The sequence below is a fragment of the Epargyreus clarus genome, unplaced genomic scaffold (genome assembly GCF_041222505.1).
Source record: "Epargyreus clarus isolate Ecla_fem2 unplaced genomic scaffold, WU_Ecla_fem_2.2 ptg000011l, whole genome shotgun sequence".
Classification (NCBI taxonomy): Eukaryota; Metazoa; Arthropoda; class Insecta; order Lepidoptera; family Hesperiidae; genus Epargyreus; species Epargyreus clarus.
In genome coordinates, this window is record NW_027332219.1 from 8,769,737 (window position 1) to 8,790,526 (window position 20,790).

Here is a 20,790-nt window from a genome sequence, read left to right on the forward strand (position 1 = left end):
TTTTCTGCAAATGTTAAGTGTTGCTGTGTTCTGGTTTAAAGAGTGTGTCCAAGGCATACCAGCTTAGACCACAGTCACGTCGCACCTGTGGCAGACTTCTGGTACCTGACCTCTGATTGATTACAGATATCTGTAGGCGGCACTAGCCACTCACCATCAAGTGAACGGCATGCTCATCTATTACTCCTACATAATATAAATCATCGTTTAAAAAGTGGTGTGCATACTATTTGCTCTTGTTCATTATGGTCAATCGCTTGTTGTGGATAGTATATACTGGAAAACGTCCCATAACCCGCTTGGGCACATTCCACTTCTGTTTGTGTTGTCCCACCCGACTGTGAAGCGGCGATTAATTTATTCGACCCTTATTTGATTACGTAAGCTGTTTAAAGATAGCCTCCAGTCTTTGATTCCGCTATCCGTTATTTGGACAGAACTTTAGTTTGTTTTGAGACTAGACATATAGTGGATATGGTTAGATTTTTATTCAGTACCCTTACAGTGATAGCCTAGTGTATATACATTGAATGACACATTCGTCGACACTCCTAATGACTTTTTTATAATATACTAATATATAAATCACTTTAAAATACTCCCTTTATGTATGAGACTAGTTGATTTAGCGAGATCAATCTGGGAGTTATATTGATTATTTCATTCGTTTAAAAACGTTTTTTTCTTTAATAATTTATAGCCTATGTTACTCCAGGATATATTACCTAACATATTAAAAAAGATTTATTCAAATCGAACCAGTAGTTTTGGAGCTTATTCAATGCAAACAACCAAAAAATCAAATCTTTCCTCTTCATAATTAAAGTATTAAGTAGCAAATTAATATGCAGTGCAGATGCATTCAGATCAGATGATGGTAAGTGGCTCTTGGTGGCTACTGGTTGGACATCTGTAATCAACGCCTAATAATATTTTTAAGAATACAGAAAAGCTCCCTTACCACACTCTTCAAACCAGAGCAACAGCACTTAACACTGCTGTTATTAAGAAATAGGTGTGGCAGTGATGCCGCTGGGGTCGAACCACACACTCTACACAGTTTTACCACATTTATAAGGACTTTCTTTTTATAATATAGGAGTAGCAGGCGAGCATGCAGTCCACCGATGGTTAGTGGCTACTGCCGCCCATGGACATCTGTAATTAACCCCAGATAGGATTTAATAATCCTACCTGAGGTCGCCTAGAGATGCGCCGCTACTCCTAAGAACTAAGCTGGAACGCCTCGGAAAAGTATGTCTCCCTTACCACATCCTTCAAACCAGAACACAGCAGCGCTCAACACTGCTGTTATAAGGCAGAAATAGATGTGGCGGTGGTGCCGCTGGAGTCGGACCACAAAGGAATCACCTCCAAAAACTACAGTGACTAGATTAAACTGATCGTGCCTTTATTCATATGTCACACTCATGCCCATATACATTTTATTTAACGTGCAAAAATATGAGAGGTGCCTATCATAGATTAGTAAAGATACTTCGCCGCCTTGAAATTGAATGAAGCCACAAACAGCTTATTTTAGTTCTTTTTTTGAATCCTTGACAAATAAAAACATTTTTAGAGAAAATTAACGAAAAAATAACTAATTTACGTAATTATTACGTAATTTACGTAATAAATAAATAATTATTTCAAATATTTTAGCGACATTTTAGCACGGAGACGTGGCAAAACTTTTTTACGCAACTATTTCAATTCCCAAAACTGGGTACATTTTCTTGTTAGGAGTGAGTAATCTTTACGTATCTATGGTGCCTATCTATAATAAATACGGTTATAATTTAATAGCACTATAAAGCTGGTAAAGACAGATCATAAAAGTGAGCGTCTCTTGTTACTAAACAAGGTGTGACCGAGATACGAGTAAAGTAGTCGATTTCAATGCGGCGCCTTCACACTACACGCTTGATAGGGATGGGGTTGTTATCGATATATTTTAAGTACTTAAAATGTATTTTAATTAATTTAAAGTGTATGGAACTTCAGGTCGTTTGCAAGTCAAAAACATAGATATTTTAAGAATAATTTCATAGGTAGTTCTATATGGAAATAATGCATGCGATATTTCAAAAAATAATTTTTTTATCACTTATAATATACCTCGACACTACGATCCCCTGTATCGTGATCACTAATAATTAGGATCAAGGGTTACGCCATTTTGTGAACATTTGTTTTATCTATAGATATATTATTACGTAACTTTAAAGCTTCTCTTTAGATAAAAAGCGTGACAATTAAAAGTAGAAAATCATTTGCAACCAACCAGTAAAAAAATAAAAAGGTGTAATGTGAATTAGCGCCGTTCGGGGCCGAAGTTGAATTCCCTGCCTCTATATTGTACCTAAGAAGATAGCCATCGAAAAAGGTCATCTTATTAAAAAAAATGCCGCCCTTCATTCTTTGCAGGTTGGCGAACGGCTTGTCTGCCCTCACAAAGAGCAAGATTAAAAAATATACAATTAATTCTGTGGATACGGTCATTTACTTCCTTGGTCACTTTGCGTTTATCATTTTATATTAAAGTTAAACATTAAAAAAATGTCGCAATTGGATTACAGAATGTCAATGAAATAATTATGTAAATAAATAATTAACAACAGATTAAAAAATGTATCGACATAACATTCCACCCCTATCCCCTCGAGAGTACAGTCGACAAATAAGCCCGCGCCAGACGGGCAGTTTGCATAATTGGTGAGTTGGGGCACGGGCCACTTCACACGCTCTCTTTGTTTCCAAGATGACATGGACGTTAGTTCCAGAATCTAGCTTAGAATATCGTCCGTAGATAGGAAAATTCCTAAGTAATGGTTTGTCTCTACTAAGACCTTATTTATACGAATTTAATAAGCACCGTAGTACCAAATTAGTGTAGATTACTATAAAAATAACAGATGAATGCACTTTTTCAAAGTATTTATGACATAAAAACCTGATGCTTAATATTGCAAACCATCAATATAAAAGCATCTACAAACTGCGTGTAGTACAATGGTGTAGTATAAGTGTTACTAATAACTATTTAATTTTTTCTATTGATTACTATTACTTTTAAATTCCAAAATACTAATTACTTATATTTTATATCATGTACATTGTTAATTTATTTTACAACGATTATAATTTGCAAAAGATTGGAATCCACGTGCTGTCATAATGACTTGACAACCGTTAGTCAAATTTTTCGACAAGATTAATACTTTTAAAAGTTTTCAAAGTAAAAGTAAGTTTTTCTATTCCTTAAATTTAACTCCAACTTTTACTAATAACTCTAAATAGTTTAATATCAAGTAGAATTGATTCCTAATCCAAATTGTGTAATGGAAGACTTACAAAAGAACCCGTTAAAGTTGTACATACAGGACATTTTTCGCGCCAAACGGAGTGATGAAAACAAATACGTTTACGAGATGTTCGGGCTTAAATTCAAAAATATAATGATACATGGAATTATTACTGCTATTTATAACACTAATTCCCGTACAACGAATATTGAGTTAAGTGATCCAACGGGTACAGTACAGATCTATTACGATAGTACGAAAAATAATTCGAATATCACCGATGACAATATGAAACATTTAGTGCGTGAGTTCGCCAAGGCTTGTAGATCTGGTTACGATAATACAACTACCATGTCTTCCATGTTGGATGCTATCGAGAAGAAAAAACAAAACAAAATGAATTTCGAACCAGGTTCACACTTGAGTGTTATAGGAGATATATTCATAGATGATCTGAAAAACAAAAGAATGGTGTCTGCGTACATTTGTAAGCCTACATCTGTAGAGTATGATGTGGTCTGGTTAGAAGAACTTAGTTATTTATATGAGAAATTTTACCTATGGATAAAACAATGAGGGATAGACTGATCTGCAACGGTAATATTTATTATGGTTTGTTATCATGCAATATGGATATAAAGTACAACATGGAAATCTCTCATTGGAAACATTGGTACAATATGGAAATATTCTCATCATATTGATTTAAGAAACTCATTGTACCACAAGGAACATTGATCGATTATAATGGATGTCTGTAACATATTGATTTATTAGGTAGAATTAAATACCTATTTGTAGAAAAGCAGTGATAGCCTAGTGCTCAAGAAACTCGACCTCTTGATCGAGGGGTCCGAGGTTCAAATACCAGGCACGCACCTCTGGTTTTTCAAAATTACGTGCATATTAGAAATTAATTATCACTTGCTAAATGGTGAAGGAAAACATTGTGAGGAAACCTGCATACCTAAAAGCTTTATAAAAAAATCTCAAAATGTGAAGTTCACCAATATGCACTTGTCCAGCACGGTGGACTATGGCCTAATCCTTCTCATTCTGAGAGGAGACCCGTGCCCAGCAGTGGGACAGTAATGGGTTCATGATGAAATACCTGTTTGAACACATTGTGGTACAAGATTGTGGGTTGCAAATACATGAGAATGAATTTTCTGATTGACTTGAGATAAATATGAAAGATAATAATGCCTGGCAATTCATATTGGCTCAAGCGGTGCTACAAACTGTCCCAATAGTCAAAAATGAAAATTAAAAAAAGTAAATTATATAGTTGTTTCAATTATTTTAGCCTCTTAACTTATAATTAAAAACTGTAAATTCAATCAAAAGTTTAATACAACCAAATTAAAAGTTAAATTAAATCACAATCAAGATGTAAATTCATTATTAATGTTATCTAATTCATTAAATGTTAGAATTGACTGTATAAAATCCTTATGTATTGTTATCCATGCATATGTAATGGAGATCAATAATTGGATTGGATTTAACTGACTTAAAATTCGTTTTAATTATATTTTTTAAACTCTAAAGTAAATATTTATCATGTAAATCTTTCTTTTTTAACATTAAATAGCCACCAATTTCTAATTTAAATGTATTTTTCACTGCTGCTGTTTCATCTTATGATATAGGTTAGTTATTTGTTATAGTTCATCAGGCTCATCAAGAGATTCACGAACGTGGTATATGTTTTTTTTTATAAAATTTAAATTAAAAATACTTGGCATACTTCAGATGGACTCGAATCTAAAATGATGTACAATATTATTTTGTTGGCACTATCATCTTATATTGGATGTATTAATAGTAATTGCATAGCCACTATTATCTTTTAAAACTATATAAAAATTTAAATTGACGTCAAAGTAACGTCAGCTGTCAAATAACGTCCAAAAATATCACCCGAATGTCACTGCTAATGTCATTCTCAAGCCGATTACGAATTTCAATTCGATTCCGTCGCGTACCATTTCATCACAAAACTTATCCCAAAGTCTTGAATCTACATACCAGGTACATTTTTAAATATAATATATTTGGCATTGAATAGTCATTGAATTTTAGTAAGAAAGATTTTAGGTTAAGGTCAAACTGTATGTTTATTTTTTCAGAACGATGGCTGAAGGTATCTCTCCTCAGGAAATTGAAGCTCTTTGCCAAACGCCATGTCCTACAACCAAGGTAACTAATATACATAGTTTAAACTTAATAAGAAATAGAGGTTTATTATATATATTTTTTTAATATTATAGGAGTAGCAGATGAGCCTGTAGTACACATGGCTACTGTCACCCGGATATCTGTTATAAACTCCAGATCAGTTTAGATTGTTATCTGGGGTTGGGTCATACCTGAGGTCAGCCACAGATGCTTTGCTACCCATGAGGACTAAGCTGGAATGCCTCAGATGGCAAAGTATGCCTCCCTTGCCATACCCTTTAAACCAGAACACAGGAACGCTTAACACTGCTGTTATGAGGCAGAAATACGTGTAGAGGTAGTGCCGCCGGAGTCGAACCACAAAGTGTCCACCTAATTCTTAGAATATAATTTCATTATAATGTTTTAATTATGAATATGTATACAAAAGCCAACAATGATAACAAATTGATAAAAATTACATAAGTATCTTTGTTATTCAGTAAGTGTGACAAAATAATGTTAATTGCTAAGCCAAAACATGATAATAATTTACAGTTAAGCACATTGTCCACTTATTATTGATAAGATAAATAACTGAGATTTACATACAAACAGCGCTACTGTCTTCTGAATAACTTGATATTAAAAAGAGTTATCAACTTTAACCTGTTATTTATTATTTTGGCAGTTTAATCTAGTAATAAAGTAAAAAATCTGAATGTTTAAAAATGTGACTTATGTCACTTCTACAATTTAGATGACTCCAATGACACATCCTATGTAATTATATACGTATGTATCTTATATAATTCATCATTTGGACTTTAGAGCATGGCAAAGAATAATTTTTTTTTGTGTAGTATTGATTAAAGTAGTAAAAAAAATATATCTCTCTTACCACATCCTTCAAACCAGAACACAACAAAATTTGACATGCTAGTATTATGCAGAAATAAGTATAGCAGTGGTGCCACTGGAGGTGAATCTTAAAAGGTTCTACCAACTTAAATTTTCCCTATACTCTTGTGTGTTTGCTGTTTCTATGAGTGTATTAACCACCAAGTTTTTGATTTCCAGGACTTCATGTTCCAACAAACCATGTATCGCATCAAGGACCCCCGGAAGTCAATTCCATTCTACACCGGAGTGCTCGGGATGACATTGCTCAAACAACTCCATTTCCCTGAGATGAAGTTTTCTCTATTCTTCATGGGGTATGAGAATCCTGCTGAAGTGCCTCAGGATGACGCCCAAAGAACTGCCTGGGCTATGACCAGGAAGGCCACATTGGAGTTGACTTAGTGAGTTGTGTTGCATTGATATTCAAAACTAGCCTGTACAGACTGATAGAATCATTTGTAAAACTTGTCTTATATTTTATGCCAGCGAATAAATGCTTAGAAAATGGTACTGAAGATTAAGATTGCCAATAATTTTTTAAATTTTGTAGCTTATAATTAATTTATTTTTGTAATATAGAAGAAACAGACAAGAATGCAATTCAGCTTATGATCAGAGAATTAAAATCATACCTGAGGTTGGCCACAGAAGCATTGCTATCCTTTGGACTTAGAATGCCACATGTAAGTACATTTAATTACTATGTTTATGCCAGTCTTATTGACAAATAGATTATTTCAGGGATATTGCAAAGTTTGCCAATATTATAGATTGACTGAAAACCCTTGAAGCCCTTCAAAATGTTTGATTTGAGACCCTTTTATAATCCATTTTGGGTGTATCCTCCTAAGGCAATCAATAGAAGATAGAACGAGAATATTTCCATAATTACGCATACTCAAAGAAATAAATTGTTTTTTCAGCAACTGGGGCACTGAAAGTGATGAGTCGAGCTATCACAATGGCAACTCTGATCCAAGGGGCTTTGGTCACATTGGGGTGTTGGTGCCTGATGTGGCTTCTGCTTGTGCTAAGTAAGATTCTGTTGTTTTCTAAATATTTTTGGCATAGGGAGACTTCCTACCGGGCTAGGTGATCATGGGTCTCACTTCTGAGCTTATGGTTAAAAATCTTTGGTACAAGATGGTTAGAAAACTTCCATAGCGTATTTCAGAAACGTGTAGCGCCATCTCTGGACGAGTTGCAGGAAGTCACCTTAATTAAATGTTCACTTCAGTAATGATTTTGGACACAAATTAAATCCCAAATCCAAGAGTATTTATTTGGGATGACTTGTTTTAACATATGTATAACGGAAGGAATATCTAATCCTATCCAGGGTTGATTACTGATGTATAGTCCGCGGCAAACTGCTAGTCCGCTCTAAAGTTGTTGCGAGCAGGTGTAGTCATACAACTTGCTATGGCGACGCGATTCATTTTTTTATTCAGAGCGGACTAGCAGATTTACGCGGACTATACAGCAGTAGCCACTTACCATCAAGTAGACTGTATGCTCGTCTGCTACTCCTATGTATAAAAAAAATCTATGTTTTTTTATTTCAATTTCAGGTTCGAGCAACAAGGTGTGAAGTTTATCAAGCGACCAGAAGACGGCAAAATGAAGGGTCTTGCCTTCATACAAGATCCTGATGGCTATTGGATAGAAATTTTCGACACTAAAGTGGTTAAAGCTGTCTGCTAATAAATGGTTGAAATGATTTTCCCCGAATTAATTATATGATCATTACATAAGACATTCTGGTATAAACGCTTATTACACAACCCGATATGAAGGGCCCTGCATCCAGGGTGGGCGTGTACCCTAGTTAGGGAGCTAGGCAGATCGGGATGATCCGATCGCCCTAAATAGGGACACTAACTCCCTAAGTCTTATTACACCACTCTTAGTTAGGGTTAGGGTCCCTCAAAATTGGGTGGTCTAATAAGGCCTTTAGTCCTCAAGGGTATTGATGTATGTGATTAACTACATATAGATCTTTAGTATTAAGTAAAGTAAAAAAATATTTTTCTTTTGTACAAGTTTATATGAGCAGTTACAAATTGTCAATTGCCATTTTGATGTTGAATAGTCTAGTAACGCCAGTAATAAAATGTAATAACGTAAGTTATTAATATTCAATCTCTCCTGAGGTTAATCATAGATGTATTGATGCCTCTAGGAATAAGCTGGAACGCCTGTAAATGTCTTATTGTACCATACCCTTCAAACAAGATCACACAATTATAAGTAGGAAATTGGTAAAAATAAAAATTACAACTGTCTACTTTGGTTAGCAGATTGGGACTGAAAATTTATTCAATTTTTTTTTCAAAATACGTAACAACAGAGTAACTATTGTACTAGAGATTTTAAGTGTATATAAAATACATTGGTCATTTGAAAACGAGTATTTATTTCAAGGAATATACTATATTGAAAACGTTAAAATGTTCATTATGTATAACGTTCGTATTAGTGATCGAAGTGTATAACTGTCAAAATAATTCTTAAGCCCAGTAGTTATTCGTAAAATCCATTGAAATTGAAAACTAAAGTCAATTATTGTATTCTCGTATTTGTAATTGGTTGATTCTTTTTGTATTTTATATGTTTTGCTACTTAAAAAGTATATTAAAGTATAGATAAGTGTTAATATTGTATTATAAAAACAATTATTGAAATTAGCGCCATCTATCGTAAATGTTTTAGTTATCGTTTTAAATGTGTATGTGCAATGTTTATGTAACTACAAAATGTATGTAAATATAATTATATGTTATAATATTAGTTTCTTTTTCGTCACCGTTATAACTGTCCCACTGCTGTGCTCTGGTCTCCGAATTTGAGGAATGTAGGCCATTGTTCTGGCCAAGTGCGGATTTGTAGACCTCATATACCTTTGAGAACAGGTTTTATGGAACTTAGAAGTTTTTCTACATATTTAGAGGGAGTGATAATTAATTTGTGTAAGTAAAAATTACTTAACAAAACATGCGCAGCTTACAGCAACACAAACAGCGCCTCGAGTAGTAAAGAAATCAAGGCTGTAATCTTGATTACTTAATTAAAATATTTAGGTATACAGAAACTACAGAAAGTATTGGGAAAACGCAAACATATCTTGCCGGGAGCATAAAATTCTAATTTGCCAGGGGTATAAAATTCAAATCTAGTCGGGAGTAAAATTAAAAATTTGCCCTGTCGTACGCCGTACGTTTCACTGTAAGATTACGTAAATACATATATTTCTTAAAATATCTAGTCGAAATATTAGATGATCTTGAATCGTACCAAAATGCACAAAATATAAAAACAGGCCAGAGGTCTTTTGGTGTCAAAGGAGCGCCGAATCCTTAACAAGTTTTTATATGTTATGATTATACTTATCTTTATAAAAATTTAGATGTTTTGCAATGCCCTATCATTTTCAATACGTCGACGTCAATATTTTAAGATAGAAAGAATATCGGATATTGATAAAGTTCGTATGAACGTCACATCTAATGCCTTTCGACAAAAATATACCTCAACTCCTTTTCCTCATTTGCAAATCCTTTATCCATTGTATTGTATTTAATCTACTCTTTACCGTCTTAAACGTGTACTGTAATTAATTAATTGAATACAGATTAAACTAAAACATAATAAAATATGCAACAATAGCGCAAAAAGCTCACTACCACTGCGCAAGCTTGGCTCGAGCGCGAACGGATTGTTGAAAAATGACGTCACACAGCGTTTGTGGACTATTAGCGGGCGGGATATAAATACCTGTAAAACCAAAACTACGTCTTTTTGAATGAAACAAAATATTTGTAAATAAACAAGTTTTCCCTCGACAAATTTTACAAGTGATTTTTCATACCTATTCACATATCTCATTGAAATCTTGCCCAGGGTATAAAATTCAAATTTTACCGGGGGCGCAAAATTCACTTCTTGACCACGTCACGTTCATGATCCCAGCTAGCTACGACGCTAGGTGCGGTCTGGGTGTTTGAATCCCATATCCTCATCACCGAGACTTTGAAATTTAATAACAAAACAATTAAAACATTCCACTTCAATACACAATAAATAAATTGATTATAAATTACAAAATGATTGATTTGAACGCGAACGTTTATTACAATTAAAACGCACAATTACACGCCAATATATTCCATATTATGTAGTTTAACTGATTTTCCACGGTCCAGTTATAATGATATATATATCCACGTATTCGGTGTAACATTTCTTTAACCATGAAGGCGATAATTTTCATAACAGCGTCCTACCTAGTTTTACAAAATGGGAGTCAGGTTCAGGGGTTTCAATCTCCACTGTGGGTAAGTTATTTGGGAATATTTGGAAGTGATAGAATCATGGGAATTTTAAGAGGAACCACCACATTTATTTATATCTTATGACAGAAGTTCAGCGTCAGAAAAGGGTGTAGAAAGGGCGATACACTCATATTAAGGGTTTCGAAGGTGGTAGAACCCTTTGTGGTTCGCCTCCGGCGGCACCACCGCCACTCCTATTTCTACCTAATAACAGCAGTGTCAGGCGCTGCTGTGTTCCGGTTTGAAGGGTGTGGTAAGGGAGACAGACTTTTCCGAGGCGTTCCAGCTTAGTCCTCAGGGGTAGCGGCGCATCTGTGGCCGACCTCAGGTAGGAATATCTAATCCTATCTGGGGTTGATTACAGATGTCCATGGGCGGCAGTAGCCACTTACCATCAGGTGGACTGCATGCTCGTCTGCTACTCTTATATTATAAAAAAATAGGTTTCTAAATTCGTATTCAGGGGTAGCAAGGCGTCTGTAATCAACCTCAGGGAGAACTACAATTCTGTTTCGGGTGGATTACAAATGGGTATATATGAGCGGCAGATGTTTTCCATCTGTGAATTACATTTTCGTTTTATACTTCTACATTGTACATAAATATTGTTACAATATATGTTTACTCTTCAATCTGTTAAAACTCAGCCATCTCACTGTCTCACGATGTTTTCCTCCACAATTTAAAGATGTAGGTAATAATTTTTAATAGCGCATACCTTCAAAAAACTGAATTATCTGGGATTTGAAACTCGGACTTGGGTTATTTACGTAAATATTAATAATAAGGACTGTTTGCCTACTGTTTCTGCGAAAAATTACTCAGAAAATATTTTTCAGAATCCGAATGCAAGATATGTACCAAATATGAATTCTTATTATATCAACCCCCCACTTGCATTTAATGTTCCTTCTGGGAGCACTTTCAAATTGAATCTGAACGAATACCCAGCGTTACAAAGTACTGGTCAGAGATATTACAGTCAAGCGGACGGTGTCCAAATGGGACTCAACCAAAACAATGGAATAGAAATACCAGGTTCTACGTGGAAGGTTCGTGGATTGGCAAATTATTATTACAGTCTTTATATTCTACAGACTCTACTCAAAAGGTTCATAGATCCTTCAAAAAAGCTTTGACTGGTTTGACTCAATTCAAAGACCAGTCATATTGGAATTACGAGTATAATTAATTTGTGCAATTATATATTAACCAAAATCCTGAAGGTACTGCCGTTTTCCGAAGGTTGATTTTATTGCTAATACAATAAAATCAGCAATATTCTATAGGGCTTTCGCGATTATTTAAAACTCCGTTGGATTTAACAAAAGATGGAATGCATGCTCGTTTGGTATTTTTATAATTACATAAAAATAAACTGAGCTACTTCTAACTTTACGGATCAAACCCCAATTTATATGATGTGGAGCATTCCGATTCAGTATTCCGGAATTGGTGTCAATATTTTTATAATGGTTGACATATACCTACAAGAACTACTTTTTTTGAGGTCTCAGCCATGTAGGTTTCTTCACGATGTTTTCCTTCACAGTTTAAATATCGACGGTCCCTACGTATAAAGCGACATGTCGAAAACGCAGGTTTACAGGAGAGCGTAATTAAGGTTCAAACCACTCTAGAAATAATTATCTATACAATTCTAAGAATATTTTTTTTATAATGTTGTTATAGATTTCGAAAGTTTGTACTAGTATTTTTAAATATTGATTTTTTTTTAATATTCACCAGAAAAACAGACAGATGACTGTTTCTACGTGAAAACGCAAATAAAAGCATGCCATACAAGTCTGAGATACAACTTTATACGTAGGAAACATGAAAACGGTATTGATATCTTACTCAGATTTTACATTAATGTCTTACTTTTGTAGGTTAGAAAAACAATAACATTTTTTTTTGTGTACTTACTTATTATTTAAAGCGGAAAATATGCTTTTTAGGCGTGATGTTAAGTTAGACGTGACCGCGTTCATGCTGAGTGGCGCGCTTTTTAAGACATCGTACAAAGCGATAAGTAGGAGATATCCGAATGGTAAATCTAGTAAAATACATCATATTTAAAGAAAAATCTTATATAGGCATAAGCGTATGGACAATCTAAAGCCGAATATGCAATAAAAAAATTTGCAATTTTTGACATGTCGCTTTATACGTAGGGACCGTCGATATGTAGGTAATTTGCTATCCTGTGATAGATTTTTAATAGTGCTTAACTTCAAAAAAACTGAATTGTTTGGGATTTGAAACTCGGACCTACTTATTTACGTAAATATTAATAACGAGCTTTTACCCGCGGCTTCGCTCGCGTTACGAAGTAATATTTTCATCCCCTATTTTAACTCCTTAGGGGTAGAATTGATCCAAATCCTTTCTTAGCGGATGCCTACGTCATAACATCTACCTGAATGCCAAATTTCAGCCCGATCCGTCCAGTGGTTTGGGCTGTGCGTTGATAGATCACTACGTCAGTCAGTCACCTTTGAGTTATATATATTTAGATAAGGACTGTTTGCTTACTGTTTCTGCGCAAAAATATATTAAAAAATAATTTTCAGGATTCCAATGCAAGATACGTACCAAATGTGAATTCTAATAACATCAACCGCTTACTTGGATTTACTGTTCCTTCTGGGAGCACTTACAATTTGAAACTGAACAAATATCCAGTATCACAAAATATAGGACAAAGATATTACACTCAAGCAGAAGGTGTCCTAATTGGACTCAACCGAAACAAGGAAATAGAAATACCAGGTTCTACATCGAAGGTTGGTTGATTGGCAAATTACTATGACAGTCTATATATTCTACGGACTATTCCAAAGGCTGATAGATCCTTCAAGGAAAACTTTGACTGGTTAGAATCCATTCATAGACATATTTGAATTATGTGGTTGATAAATTTATGCAATTACATCAGTTATAAAACCTGAAGATACTGCCGTATTCCGAACGTCGAATTTATTGCCAATACAATAAATTCAGCAATGTTCTATCAAATTTTCTCGATTATGTAAAACTCCGCTAAATTTCTGCGCTTAACATAAATCCAGGTTTAAAAATAGTGTTCAACAATCTCCTGAACGGTAAGGGCAACTTAATCATCAAATTCTATGTATATTTGGCTGGTGACGAGGTACAAACATCAAACTATCTTTGGTTATAGACATAGAACCGTACGCAATTCGACTTCAGTACCACTGCCATCTAATTTTTCCTTATGAAAGCAGCGTTAAACTGTTGAAATTTGAGTAAAAGAGGGTGGTAAGTCAGTGTGCCTTATACGAGACATTTGACTCTCCAATTGCAAGCGTCGTGAATTATTTATGACATATACCTATTCTTAAACCGTCATACGCTAAGAGAAGACCCGCGCCCTGTATTGGGCCCTGTATGATAACCAATCATACATTATGTCATACATAAAATTGTCTTCTGCGTATAACATCTAAATACTACATAATAGTTCGTGTGATACCACAAAATTATTTAATTATATATTTTTTTAATTACAGAAGGAATCTCTTATTCGACTTCAAGCACTTCCAAAAATTTCTAAACCAGCAGCAAATGATAAAAATGTACAGGATGTAAACGCTAATATAAGTATTGATTCAATTGATAGCCTAGAAAGCAAAGAAGGACCCGAACGTGTAGGTTTAGATATATCCGGTGTAAGGTGGAGCTCAGATAAATCTATCGGAAATAAAATATGGAATTTATACGACGAAAAAGATAAAAAAGTGGCTGCAACAGAATCTTCGTCGTTGGAATCCTTGCATAATGAGAAAAATAATAATATTCCATTAAACGCGCCTATCGATGAGAATCGAGTAACAAGTGGTAAGATGCCTTTGAAAGCAAAGTGTTCTCTTGCAGACCTATCACAAAGTCTGGCCTTCCTCATAAATAAACCAGATATTAAAGAAGAAAAGGAAAATTTGGATAAATTGTTTAAGATTTTAAAAATGTATACTTCAAAACGAGGAAAACATAATCTACCATTTGGCGACGTTGTTGATCATGTAGAAAAAGACCTGTTAGAGCCTAAGAAAACCAGTGTACCACCACCAGGTTATCCCGAAAAGCAATATTCTTGGCAGATGTTTATGTATGAATACAATCATGGAGAAATACGTAAATTATTAAGAGATTTTCAAGCAGGCCGTGAGACAAACGAAGATATTGTGATGCAAAAACTAAAAAACATATTTTTAAGATTGAAACTACATTTCCAACAAGCGTGGATATCTAAGGAAACAATAAATGCGGTATTACGCGAAGGATTGCAAAAAACACTACGTGATTTATTACCTTTTTTCATAGAACAATGTAAGAAAAATACTTATGCGAATGTCCTACGTGCTTTGGAGGACGCTTTAAAAATAAAATCGTGATGCGCTGATGTTGAATCTGAATAGATTAACCATAAGCATATTATATAACATCAATATATTATAACGGCCACGTCTCTTAAGTTTTTCAATCTAATCTAATGGGAAATAAATTGAATTTAAATCGAATATTTTTATTTTAAGACTTTCATAATTAAGTAACTAATTTTTAAATATATCTTTCGCCAAAACTTAAAACTTTTCAAACATCATCTTTTATGTTTAACGTAGGTCTATGTTTTAGACTCAACTCGTTTTCCCTTGAACATTGTAATGTTTATTAAATTATATTAAGTAATACAATCGATCTAATTTTATTTTAATTTTTGTTTCTTTTTTTTTAATGTAAGTAATAAACAACATTAGTTAAATTTTGAATAGTATATTTTCATATTTTTCAGAAGCTCCATCGAAATTCAATATACACCTTGACCATTCGAAAACTTTCTATATACTTATTTTCCGATATTTAAGTATGATTATAACATTATAATTAGCTAATTTCATCGTAAAAATTATGATCATGTTCAAAAAATTACAATCTTGTACCATGTTAGTGTTTATAGATTTTAATTAATTCCTTGAATTTTTACGATATAAATAGTACTAATTCAATGCCTCTATCGGTTCACTAATTTCACACCTGAATCGGACAAGCTGCTATTTAGCGATAAATGCTATTTAGCTGATTGTAGCAGTATCAAATATGTCGGCTATATTGCTTTTCTCTGCATGCTTAACGGTTTCAATATTGGCAGATGCGGTAAGTGCACACATTTTTTTCCAATGAATATAACGTACGAAATAATTAGATCCTTTTTATGTAGATTAATATAATCCGAGCGGCAATTATAGTTTGCACCTCGGGCGGCAATTTGAATTTGCATCCCGGGCAGATCTAATGTGTGCCCGGGCGGCAAATCTATCCTATGTCCTGAGAAGTTAAAGCGCACTTATACTACTCAACTGAGATAAAATTAGTTTTTAATTAATTGCTTCATTATATTATAATTCTTTTTTGTTACGGGTACACTTACATCTAATTTTTATTTGGAATATATGCCTACAGCTAAATCTACCATCCGAACAAGATGCTATGGAGCCATTGAACCTTTTGTCTCCATCAAATCAAATATTACCGGAATTAAATTACGAAAATAGGTTGGAAGAATCCAATTTACAGGTATGAAATGCTTGTCTACATTTAGCTGTAACCCATTATAAATTCTTAAGTTGGGCATGGATCTATTTCCACAATCGGGGAATTGGAGTATACCACGACGTTCTAAAAGGAATTATGGAGTAGGTATATATGAGTTAGTAGTCTACGTTTGTCTGATTAGAGTTGACTGTACTTGTAAGTTGTATCCTCTCAGGCGAGAGCTTCAAGATTCAAAAATCGGGCTCCAATATAATTGAAATCCAGCGGGTGATGATGACGGTATTGAGTTAACATAAAATCAAAAATAAAATTATTAAGTCCAGTAAAATTTTCATTTTCTTCCCTGTATGTGGTAAAGTACAGGGTTATATTTAAACAGTTTAAGATATACATTTTAAATAGTTATAAAAGTATCATTGTTTTAAAATAACCAAACATTGTCAATTTCAGACGCTAGAACATTCTCCAAGTAACTGTCCTAATCTGAAAGTCCTTCAAAATATTTTGTACTTACTCAAAAGACTTATAGAGCAAGATAGTGATTTGCAATTTTTGCAACCGGATAAGAAATTACAAGTCTTAACGTACATTAAGAAACAAATAGAAAGGAGTGGTACAAACAACGTTGACAATAATCTAGATATGGCACAGCCAATTGCAAACACAAATCAACCATTGATACCTAATATTACAAGTAATAGAGCTTTATATCAACAACTGAATAATGCTAATCCAAACATTGATCCAAAAATTGAAGCGCAGTTATTGCTCAAATATACTATCCCTAGTACAACCAATGCAGGTTGCAAGGAAGTATTGGCAGCATTAATTCAAGCCGTAAATACTGCACACTCCCAGTTAGTAAATTTTTGTAAAGTATCCGGAAAGTGTAATGTTGCTGATACAGCTGGCGCTCCTAATGTACAATTAAAGGATTTGCCTAATATTCTGAATGAGATCATCAGTACAAGTCAGCCACAGGCTCCTCAACCGCAAATACCGTCTGCTAAATCAAATCCATTTAATATTTACGATATTAAAAGCCCAGCTCAACCAGCTAACAATTTAAATAATGATGCGCCTAAAAAAGATCTATACAATGATTATTTAACACAATTAACACAAAGTAATAATCTCAACGCCATTAAAAATAAGCAAGAAACGGTTGCAAATGTTCTTAATAATATTAGTGATGAGACCAAAATGAAGATCTTGCAAAATTTATTAAAATTTCAACAAAATAAAGAAGTAAATTCTCTAGATAGCGGCAATAAATTAAGTTTTGGCAATCTGCTCAAGTTGTACCAAGTTCTTAAAGATAGAAGCATGTCTGTAGCAGCGGCCAATCAGTTGAATACTTTCAACTATAATCTACGAAACCCTCTTCAAAGCTATAATATTCCTCAAAAAGTGCTACAGCCAAATCCAAGTATTACTGGGAATGCTGCGCTCAATCCGTTAATTTACAATTTGCCTCGAAATGACAAAACTAATCAATTATTTAACCCTACTTTCAACATTCAGGAGAATAACGAACTAAGCTCAATGATAAGTAGCCTAAACAACTTAAATTTGAATCCTAACGAAGCCAAAGGTATTGGAAACCAATATCTAATGAACCCTAGTGTACGTCTGAATCCATCCGAGCACCAATATTTCGCTGATTATCTTAATCGTGAGATTCATGGTAACACATTACTTGATTCGCAACGCTCAGAGAGTGTGTCTAATCTACTTAAATTGAATTCAGCCATTGATAATAATGGTGTTGTTGAATTGACGTATAAGCTGAAACACCCACAATCTTTGCTGAAGTCTTACGACAACACGTACTATTACGTCAAATACAGAATGCCTTATCAAGCTTTTATGTCCAAGGTTCTAGAATTATTGAGAAACCCACAGTTGAGGTCGAATCCAGCCAAACTTTATGAAGAACTATTATCAGTTTCAAATGTAGTTGAATCGTCTCCAGATTTGAAGGATGTTGGGAACAATGATCTAACTAAAGTTATAACAAATGATGGCGGATCGTTAGTGAGTGCGAAAGTACTCAGCACAAATAGCCCGTTAGATGATGAGTACATAAAAACTCTCCAAAACCTTAACGCTAACTTGAAGACGAACGATATTGTTAATTTGGTTAACAAGGAAAACATAAATAAAGGACCCACTCCTATTTTGGGTTTAAATGACGTAACCTTACAAAATGCCGATAAATTACTAGTGCAAAATTTGGGGAAAGATGGCATGAGTGAAATTGTATCACCAGTACAAACAAGTGAAAATTTATTGACGGCTAGTGCAAGAAAGCGTATGATGTATCCGATGAACTTTGTTCCTAGGCCACCCCAGAATGCTCCTAACCCTCATGTTATGTACAACACCCTATTAAACGCACAATCCTATTCACCCTTTACCTTTCAAGCAACTCAACCGCCAAAATATTTATTAGGATAACCTAATTTGGTAATGAAATCGGATTTTTGTAAAAATTGGGGAATAAATTTTATATACAATTTGTAGTTTTATTAAAAGCCTCCGTATATATGATTATTTATTTATTCAGTATGTACGACCCTTGCTTATTTTGGCAGTCTTAGCACGTGAACAATTCTACGATCTATCTGTTTCATGGAATAGTTGAGTTGTATGAACATAATTTAAACCTTAAGAAATAATGTTCACATTTGCTGATTTACATAAACCCTGATTAACATCAGGGTTTATGTAAATCATAAATCAATATATAATGTATATAATAAAAAATATACAAATCATCAAATATAAATTTGATTAGCAAATAGTAACCTATTTGCTAATCAAATTTATTTATTTAATGATTTGTATATTTTTTTAATGAGGGTAGTAAACCTTTAACAGAACATGCAAGCGACCATGTAATCAATTCCTTAGTCTTTAACATCAGGATTTCTACTTAGAGTTGATCACAGATGCATTGTTACTTGTATCAAAAAAGTGAATCCCGTGAAACATAAACAAACAAATATTATCAAATCAAATGGAGGATACCCTGAGATAGGATGTCATTTTATAAAGGGTATCTTGGCTTTGTAACCTCTGTAACGAAGTTAAAGTCTAGGGAAAACAGTTGAAAGACTAAGGAATTTATGAAGACCATTATATAACCTTCATTAATTTTTATTTTGCACCTTCACGTATTATATTCTTAAGTGCCCGCAACAAGGAATCCTTGCGTATGATGAGTAAGTTAAGCAAAGAGAATAACGGTAAGAAGACTAGTAGTAAATAACAGTTCCAAAATGTTCTAAAGTGGCGCTAGTGTAGTAGAATATTATGATAATTATGCATTCAGCAGTGGTAGACAGAGTGAAGTGTGCAGGGTTGAAACTTTAAACTTTTTAGGTAATCCATAATTATGTCGTTAATATTCGTAATTTTTACACATATTATTGGCGCTTTATTGTAAGTGTTCTACACGCTTTTTTAATTTACCACATATGACAATAACGCCACCTTGATTCAACGAATTTCAGCGAATATTTGAGAGTACACATTTATTTTTCTGAACCTCATATTGTAGCGTAGAACTATGAGTTTAGAAATAATGAAGCACCACTAAAATAAATTATCGTTAATAAGCAAATAAGATACATGTAATGAGAGTACCTACTAACCTATTGTATTTTTGAAATTGCCGGGCATTCCGAAGATTCATTTTTCTACTTATTATTTTTCTACTGTCCTTACAGATGGCGCTTTTTGCATTTCATTTATTTCCCATTTATTTTATAAATACATCTTATTTTCTATGATGAAGCCGCTTAATATAAGAAGTCGGTTAAATAATATGCAACAATCTCAATTTTATACAATAATAAAAAGAATATTTACATAAAATTCAAAGGCTAAAATCTAAATTTTAAAACGTTTTCAGATACTTGACATTGACAATTGACATAATATTATTGACATTTAGAAATTATAACCAAAAAATTGCCAATGTTTCTGTTTATTTACGTTTTTGAATAGAAATATGAACAGCTGCTTTTTTAAGATACGTGGTAGAAAGTAGGAAGTGTTTTGAACATATTTATAAGTAATTTGTGCTGTGTTTAGTGTAATTATACTGTGAATTTAGTGAAAATGTCGGTCCGTAAACCTATGTTCGTTAAGCCGGGTAAGTTAATCAATGATACAAATAATCAGTTTAAATTTATTAAGGATCTCGGTAGGGGAGGTTGGTTTAGTAAGATTGCATCTAATGCTAATAATCTCTTAAGGTAATTTGACCCTGCAAGTCTGTATGTCCCACTACTGGGCACAGATTTTCCCACAATTGGGAGACACCTGACATTTTCTCCTAGTATATAGTGCATACGAAACCAATTGCAATTTAATACTAATTTACTTATAAAATGTTACTTATTTTTCAATATTTGCACTGAAATATATAGAGTTAGACTACTATATACACTAATTGCTGCCCTTAAAATGAGTTCGTAAAACATCAAATGTATCTATAATCT

The 20,790-nt window shown here is 33.7% G+C and overlaps 3 protein-coding genes across 3 annotated transcripts in view; all 3 read left to right on the forward strand.

Annotated features, from left to right (window-relative positions):
- Positions 1-3,216: 3,216 nt before the first annotated feature.
- LOC140745953 (uncharacterized) lies at positions 3,217-4,591 on the forward strand. The gene has a single exon (XM_073077941.1). The coding sequence runs from the start codon at positions 3,345-3,347 to the stop codon at positions 3,882-3,884; it is 540 nt and encodes a 179-aa protein (XP_072934042.1). The 5' UTR covers positions 3,217-3,344; the 3' UTR covers positions 3,885-4,591.
- A 589-nt stretch (positions 4,592-5,180) lies between these two features.
- Glo1 (Glyoxalase 1) lies at positions 5,181-9,156 on the forward strand. The gene is made up of 6 exons (XM_073077940.1): positions 5,181-5,342; positions 5,441-5,510; positions 6,549-6,772; positions 7,295-7,405; positions 7,943-8,135; positions 8,324-9,156. Exons 1-5 carry the CDS (start codon positions 5,236-5,238, stop codon positions 8,073-8,075), a joined length of 645 nt encoding a protein of 214 aa, XP_072934041.1. The 5' UTR covers positions 5,181-5,235; the 3' UTR covers positions 8,076-8,135; positions 8,324-9,156.
- An 11,081-nt stretch (positions 9,157-20,237) lies between these two features.
- Positions 20,238-20,790, forward strand: part of LOC140745954 (probable ATP-dependent RNA helicase DHX35) — a 56,227-nt gene continuing 55,674 nt past the window's right edge. Inside the window, exon 1 of the mRNA XM_073077942.1 lies at positions 20,238-20,441. Coding sequence (XP_072934043.1) covers positions 20,408-20,441 — 34 coding nt within the window. The 5' untranslated portion in view covers positions 20,238-20,407. The remainder of the gene's footprint in view (positions 20,442-20,790) is intronic.